At 63.7% G+C, this 7969-nt stretch overlaps 2 protein-coding genes across 2 annotated transcripts in view; one reads left to right on the top strand and one right to left on the bottom strand.

Moving 5' to 3' along the window:
- EMIHUDRAFT_122287 (hypothetical protein) overlaps positions 1 to 892 on the top strand; it is a gene marked incomplete at both ends in the record, with an annotated part of 3254 nt that extends 2362 nt beyond the window's left edge. Inside the window, one exon of the mRNA XM_005790230.1 lies at positions 853 to 892. Within this exon, the coding sequence (XP_005790287.1) occupies positions 853 to 892 (40 nt within the window). The remainder of the gene's footprint in view (positions 1 to 852) is intronic.
- A 1982-nt stretch (positions 893 to 2874) lies between these two features.
- Positions 2875 to 5669, bottom strand: EMIHUDRAFT_122286 (hypothetical protein; the record flags this gene model as incomplete). Its single annotated transcript, XM_005790229.1, has 11 exons — positions 2875 to 3276; positions 3751 to 3851; positions 3946 to 3965; positions 4015 to 4085; positions 4169 to 4294; positions 4556 to 4593; positions 4826 to 4857; positions 4939 to 4975; positions 5104 to 5149; positions 5262 to 5399; positions 5478 to 5669. 11 exons carry the CDS (start codon positions 5667 to 5669, stop codon positions 2875 to 2877), a joined length of 1203 nt encoding a protein of 400 aa, XP_005790286.1.
- Between the last annotated feature and the right edge of the window lie 2300 nt (positions 5670 to 7969).

The raw sequence follows: 7969 nt of genomic DNA, 5'->3' as shown, positions 1-7969 counted from the left end.
AGAAAGACAGCGTACATGGCAGTACGATACGAGAATGGGATCGCACGAAACATAGAAGGCGCGCCAATGCGACTCCTCGACGGGACGGAAATTCCACAGATACGGGCACCACGCAGCATCAAGAGGGCGACTTCGACAGCGAGAGGACAGACGAGCAAGGGAGAAGACGACGTACAGACGGCGAGACAAACGGCGGTGGAAGCGGCGGCGGTCGAGATCTACAAATACCTGGGCACCCCGATAACCGCCCAGTGGCAGAAGGGGATGGAACCGGCGAGACAAAAAACGAGAAGGGAAGCGACGCGGCTAATGAAAATGGTGGGCGCGCTCACGCAATTAAATGCGGACGAGATGCAACGAGCGATGAACGCCGCGATGGAAGGGGTGGTCGGAGCGGCTGCAAGAGGGACCGTCATGACGATGGAGGACTGCGACGCCATCGAAGTTGCGAGGCGAGACGCGATAGAGCGACAGGGAGCAGGAACAGCATACCCGAAGGCACACCTATACGCGGCGGAGGAAGATGGTGGTGAAGGGAGCATGCACACGTATCAGGTAGCCACGGCGAGCTGGATGAGCACGATCGACAACATGCTCTCGGCACCAGAGGGACGACCCGCGGGGATGGTCGCGAGATATGCGCTGGCGAGGACGGCATGGAGACTGGGGTGCCGCGGCAAACACCCACTCGAATGGGACACGACATTCATACCCGACGAGCAACTAAATGAAGGAAACCTGATGGAGGCATACTACCTACAGCGGAATCGGGCAGGACTACGAGGCATGAGGACGTCGATGCAGATGAAAGACGGCCTCGATGATGACCTGTGGGAGATGACTGGCCAACAGGAAACAGTGCGGGGCCCACGACTATGGGAAGACAGCATGACCATGTGGAGGCGAGGCGCCCGACGGTGCACATACAAGAAGAGGCTCGCGGAGGTCGGATTGGTATGGTGGAGCGACGTGACAAACGAGAAGGGCGACGGATGGATGACGTGGACTGAGGCATCGAGGGTCCATGAGTTGCGGGGCAAGACAGATAAAGAGGACTACGAACAGCTACTAGGCGAGTTAAACGGACAGCCAGAGGCGACGACCGCACAATGGTTTGCGGGGAGGCACGAGCGATGGGACGAGGCAGGGCTAGAATGGAACAGAAGTGATCAGAGAATAGCCATCCGAATTGCGGCGGAAGCGTCGACAGAACAGAGGGGAGTCCGAAATGGACAAGTAAAGGGCGAAGACAAATGGACGTACGAACGAATCGACGGGGCACGACGAACGGGGGAGACGGGGGAGGACGCGACCGAACGGTGGGAGTACCTAATTAAATGGAAGGGCGCGACAAAACGGACAGGGACGACTTTGACAGCGTCGCGGCGCGGTGTAATTTCGACTGGCCAGCAGCATCGAACGAGCCGAAGCAAGGCACGAGGGCGACGCACTTCGTACGCTACGAGGAGATACAATTAGGCAAGGCAGCTGCGCAGGTGATGGTCCTGTTTGCAGAGAGGGGAGTCAAGGAAGGCCAAGAAATCACATGGTCATATGGGGACTCATACAGGAGCCACCGCAAGGAGATGGGATACAGGGCGGGGACCAGGGCGGATCCGAACGCAATAACACCCCAGCAAGCGCGGACGGCATTCGCGAGATACTGCAAAAAGATAGACGTGACGAAGGAGGAGCTAGCGTGGAACTTTGGATGCATATCGGCAAGCCAAAATAACGAGCAGGAGGCTGTCCTGGTGCGTGAGCTAATCCTGAGCAACAATAAGCGACTGTACCACGGAGCACAGAGCGCAGCAGACAGGACGGCGGCGACGGCGGACATGGCAGAGACGAGTGTGAAACAAAGGGCGGCGGGCATGGAGGGCGGTAGCGACGGGGATGGAGACGGTGACGGTGGCGAGGGAGAGGAAGGGGGTCCATTAACACCAGACAGCGAGAGGGGCAGGGAGGAAAGGGGGAGAGAGGAAGCCAACGCGACGTGCGCAGAGGATGAGGATATAAACTGGGACGACGCAGCGGAGGGGATAGGCGAGGGAATCGAGGGACCGGAGGGCTTTCGCGACAGCGACGATGACGACGAAGAAAGGGGAGGGGACGGAGGGGCGACACGCAGGAGGAGCGAAATCGCTAACGGCCCGAGCAGAGAGGGCGACGGCGGGGCACGAGGGAACAACGGAGACGCTACCGATGACGCGAACCGAGGCACGGACGCCGGCGGGGACAGGGAGGGCGACAGCGACGTCGAGGTTGACGCAACCGTATCGAGAGCGCCACCCAAAAAGGGGCGGACAGCCATGGAGGTCACCGAATGGAGGGCGAACGGCACGATGCGAAAAGGCAGGGCGAGGCGGATGGAGAAAGAAGTGCCGAGAAGGCCATGGTGGAGGGGAGGGACGGGAGGACGAAAGAAGGGCGAGGAGGACGAGCGGCCCGCACAGACCGCGAGCAGACAGCGCCTGCTGGCCATTTCGAGACATTCGCCAAGAACGCTAGCTACATGGGAGGGCTTCGTGAAGGATGGATTGAAAAACATTCGAACAAAGAAGAGGCGACGGGAGGAACCGGCGGAGGATGCAGTGACGTGAGACACACACACACACACACACACACACACACACACACACACACACACACACACACACACACACACACACACACACACACACACACACACACACACACACACACACACACACACACACACACACACACACACACACCGCTCACCCACGCGCACTGGGCCTTGCACTTTGAATGCCGTGGGGCTCCTGTCGTCAGACGTGGAGACGCGAGGGTTGCCCCCCCTTGCCCCACCACCTCGTGTGTGTGGAGAAGTTTACCTTACCTTACCTTACCTTACATCCCCAGTACGCGCAGAGGCAGCTGCGACCCCGCCGAGTGGACGGTAACACACCGCGCCACCTGCTGTGTGCAGCCGTCTACTCGGCGGGGTCGCAGCTGCCTCTGGAAGGCACCGAGTCCCTCGCGGCCGCGTGACGCCGCACCAATGGCGCGCTGTGCCTCGTCCGCGAGCGCCACCCAGAGCTGCACCGGCAGTCGCTGCAGCGCAAACGGCATCCATTCGCGCGCCGACCACGACGTCTGGTCGTACTGCCACCATGTGAGCTTCCGGCCCGCCACCTCAGCCACCCGCCTCAGCAGCTCCTCCGCCCCCGCGCTCATTGCGCCGAACTCCTCGAAGAGCAGCGCCTCCACACGGCACTTCCCCTCTGCGTCCGTGTACTGGCCCTTGACGGCCTCGACCGTCCCGACCCCGTCCGCGGGTCCCACCTCCCCACCCTCCCGCCCCTGTCCCCGCCCTCCACGCCCAAAACCGTCTCGCGGGCGCGTGGCAGCGTGTTGCCGCAAGCGACGACCATGCGCCCCACCCCCGAGGGGTCCGACGGCACACCGGCAAAGATCTTCATGTCGCCGTACGCCGATGCAGGGCAGGTCCCCGATCAAATCAAGGTTTTGACTTTTGTGCCACAGTGAAATGGCACTAGCCATGTGCACACGAGAAGAACTAGGAACAAACACCTCCGCGTGCCAGCAGACAATAGAGAAGCCACTTTTACGCAGAAGAGTCAAGAGAGAGAGGGTGTGACGTTTTCTGACCTCTCAGGTCTCAGTGGAGTGGAGGTAGGCGTTCCATGATCGCGCAACGCCCCTCTCGCAACAGGCCGTTGAGCGTGCCTCGCCTCTCCCGTGTCACCCGGAGCCCACGCCCACCGCCGCCTCGTTGCTGAGCACGAAGAGGCCCTTGACGAGGTCGAAGGTTGCGAGCGTGACGGCCGTGTACACGGGGATACGCGCCAAGCGCGGGCCAAGGCCTGTTTACAGGAGCACGGGCGGTGAGGAGCTGGCCTACTCTCAGTTGCGGCGGCATCGCACAAGCACAGGCGCCTCGGAAGAGCGCGGGGACACCCCCCTCGTCGAGGAGCTGCCTAGTGGGGCGCGAGCCATGGACATGTCGTGGACGTGTCCTCCGCTCACCAGCCGCCGCTGGCATTTCGGAGGTCTGGGCGCCTCATCACCGCGACGAGCGGCACCTTTGCCCCCGTCACCTACGAACGGCGGAGACGACACGTCGGGCCAAGCTGCGATGCCGTCGTTTGTGCATGTGAGACAGTGTGCTGCGGTGCAGGACCTGCAGTCTCGTCTTGATTACGTCTGCCGGCGTGACGAGCGTCGCCGCCACGGCGCCCGCGACGGCGCCGCTGAGCAAGTTCGCAGAGTGCGTCTGCCCGAGCACGAGCTGCATCGTCGTGTAGACCTTCCAAGTGGAACGTAGCCGTCACACGCTTGTGTTGGGCAGCAGTGCGTTCGGCCTCGCCCCGCCCGGCCGTGAGCCCTTCACTCAAGGTGCCTTGTGCACCCCGCCCGGCCGTGAGCCCCACCACCCACTCAAGGTGCACAAGGCCCAGTGAGGGGCCCGCGGGTGAAGGGCGCCTGCCACTTGAGCCCCACCACCCACTCAAGGTGCACAAGGCCCAGTGAGGGGCCCGCGGGTGAAGGGCGCCTGCCACTTGATCACCAGGTAGGGCAGGTCGCGGACCAGCGTCGCGGCAAAGCCTGTTCACGACCGCACACGCTGTGAAGAGACGCCGCCCTCGCCTCTGTCAGTCGTCCGTGTACGTTGCGTATATCGGCCGAAGCGCCTGTGTAGAGGCCGGCGACTCCACGCGCGCGGTAGACGCGCGCAAAGTGCCTATCCGCGAAGGCTCCGAGAGGGGTCGCGGAGAGCCCCGAAACGGTGTCGCAGCGGGCGCGCGCAAGGCTTGCGTCGTCACGCTTGTCTCCCCACCGCCGCCTGGCGCCTGCATCTGAGTCTTGAGCCTACGCGAGGGCGCACAGGGGCGTGTCGCGGACGCGCTGAGAAAGCTTCGCCCTCGCCGATCCTCGGGGCGTCTGTCTCACCTGTCGAAGGGGCACTTGATGGTGATGTCGAGCGCGCCTGCGACGCGGCGCAGCGCGGCGCGGCTCGGTGCCGCTTCACCCTCCAAACCAGCCACCTGCTTTTGCGCCCGACTCCTCTCTTCCGATCCCACTACTACTCCGCTCCCGCGATGAGGGCCGCCAGACCGACAGGCATGATCTCCCGCAGAGGGTCCATCAGCGCGTACTGCACCTGAGGCGTGGGGAGGCGGCGGAGGCGGCGGTGTGGCCGGGCCGTGTGGCGGTGCGTGCCGGTGGCAGGGCTCTGGCAGTGGCAATGGCGGCTGTGGCGAGATATGCGTCACCATGGCGGCCGGCGCCATGAGGAGCGCGGGCCCGATGCCGGCGTAGAAGACGAGCAGGCTCTCCGTCCGCAGCAGGTGCATCGTGACTCGCAGCGCGCTCGCTCCTGGGCCGCGGCCTGCGGGGCCGTGGCTCCCAGCCTGACAGAGAGCGGCGTGGGCGAGGTTGTGCGAAGGCCGAGGCGAGCAGCTAGGCAGCGGGATGCGAGCACGAGTTACCTGCAGCCGCGTCTTGACCACATCGACGGGAGAGGAGATGAGTGTCGCCGAGCAGTAGGCCGCTGCTCCAGCCAGGGCCCGCTGCCAGCCCGCGATCGGAACCGGCGCCACAGACAGCGCGGCGGCGGGCGAGAGGCTGGCCAGGAGCACAGCGAGAAGCAGCGCGAGGTGTCTCGACGAGGGAGCAGGCATCTGCGGTAGGGCGCGAGGCAGCAGCGTGACAGGATGGGAAGTGTCTCGGAATATCAACACAGCTTCCCGCTAAGAATCTTACAACAAAACTCCCTCGCACAACACTGGGCACGGGACTGGCGCGCACTGGCACGAACACAGGCCCGCTAAGAAAAAGAAGTTAAAACGAAACTCCCTCGCACGACACTGGGCACGGGACTGGCGCGCACTGGCACAGACACAGGCAAGAAAAAGAACTATCGGAAAAGAATCTTGATGGACAGCCCTGACTATCCCTGACACACAGAGAGTCACTCCGACGGCACACAACACCCTATAACTGCGTCATGACCAGCCTGCCATGTGTCGCCGGTGCCGCATTCGTCGCTGTGCTTCTTTAGCAGGCGGTGGACTGTCGGCTGCGAGGACGGCCGCATTTGCGCGAGGCGAGGAGAGCATTGTTGAGCGTTGCATGCGCCATGCCTCGCGCCAGCGCGTGCGGGAGCTCCTGGCTGAGCGTTGAGTCCAGGCAAGTTGCGCTGGCCACTATCACTACGCCGAGCCGAGCTGACGCGTCGAGGCGCCGGCCAGTCGCAGCCGTGAGGCATGCCATAGCAGCAGAGGCACCTGCCACCCATTGGGCGGGCAGACAGAAGGCCAGGGCAGCACTGGCAAGTGCAACGCGCCTCATGTCGGAGAGCGACCGTGCCTCGTTCGCCGCTTATGATGTAGAGTTTGTTGTAGATTTCACGTTGTAGAGCGCCTCTACATCGCTCTACAACGGAGGCGCTTCGTCCCGCGGCGGATGTAGAGCTCTACAGCTCTACAGCGCTCTACAGCGCTCTCCAGCGCTCTACATCTCTACAGCTCTACAGCGCTCTACACTCTACATCCTCTACACCCTCCCTCAGCTTTCTCCCTCCCCCTCCTCCTTCCCCACCACCACCATCTCCACTCTTCTTTGCGCCTCCTACTTCATGCGCTCTCCGCCCCTTCCCTCGACTGCTCCCCACCCCTAGGTTCTCCTGGCGTCGAGCGAGCAGGCGTGCCTTGAGGACTAGGTAGGGCGAGTAAGGACAGGGGCGAGCGGGTGCACTAGTTCAGGTGTCGAGCTTCCATTGTCCACAGTCAGGCTGGGCCCCGTCTCTCCTCGCGACACTGGGAGAGTCACGAATGCGTCCGAGGGCGTCGGGGGTGGAGGCATCGGTGGGTTCGAGGAGGGGGTGATACTCATCGACCTCACCCCTCTTTCAATCTCTCCCTCGGGTATTGTGCTCTCTCCATCTACAGCTAGGATCCTGCTCCTCCCTCCTCGCGCAGGCTGGGAGAGTGAAGGTCGGGTTTGGGCTCGCTTGCGGCGGCGGGGGTGGCTGCGGCGGGTCCGGGGAGGGGGTAATACTCATCGATCCCTTCTCGCCAACTCCCAGCTCCTCTTCCCCTTCACTGTGGGTCTCGCTATCGATCGAAGGAAGGTATCCGCGTAATGTCGTGGCGACTCCTCCATCTGCTCTGTGGAGGTCGTAGCTAAAGTGGGCCCTCTCTCAATGTCCCAACCCCATTCCCTCCCGATACACTTCCCGTCCTCCCCACCCGGCCAATTACGATCTGCCACCGCTATGTACCCCAAGTCTGGGAGGTCTACATTCCGCCTAGGATCAGGTCCTGGTAGATCGCTGTATTCTTCACGTCTGAACTCAGACCTCTCGCTCACCTCCGTTGGCCGGATCCCTGTCAGGGCCCGGAAAAAAAAGTTCAATGATGAGCGCCGCGGCCGCTGCAGGAAGCTTTGCCGGGCCCGGCGCGGCCGAGGCCGGCCCCCCGCCATCGGACGACGGCGTCAGTCTAGAGGAGGCGCTGGCCGAGTGCCTCGCCCTGTCCGACTCGGACCTGCCGAGCCCGATGAGCTCCAAGCACCAGCGCAGCCTCCTCCGGAAGTACCCCGGCATCGCGACGCCCTCCGCCGACGGCGACGGCGTGCGAGGCAGGCTCCCGCGGAGTCCGTCGGACCCAGGCCTGGGTGCGCGCTCGGGCTCGCCGTCTCCGACGCAGTCACCGCAGGCCTCGCCGACAAAGCGGGTGCGCGGGCGGCGCGGCAAGGCGCGCGACGGCGGCAGCCCGGCCAGGCTCGCCTCGACGGCGGAGAACGCGGGCGAGGCGGTCTCGGACAGGGCGGCGGGCGGCGGGAGCGAGGAGGCCGACGGCGCCGGCTCCGCCCGTGACTCGACAAACGAGGGCCTTAGTGGCGTGTCGGACGCCTTTGACTTGCACCAGCCGCTCGTCCAGCACTTTCTGCTGTACGAGAGCTCGGTGCGGCGCGCCGC

This window comes from Emiliania huxleyi, assembly GCF_000372725.1.
Source record: "Emiliania huxleyi CCMP1516 chromosome Unknown EMIHUscaffold_1206, whole genome shotgun sequence".
Classification (NCBI taxonomy): Eukaryota; Haptophyta; order Isochrysidales; family Noelaerhabdaceae; genus Emiliania; species Emiliania huxleyi.
The sequence above is the reverse complement of the archived record's forward strand: the minus strand, read 5'-3'. Positions and strand labels throughout refer to the sequence as shown.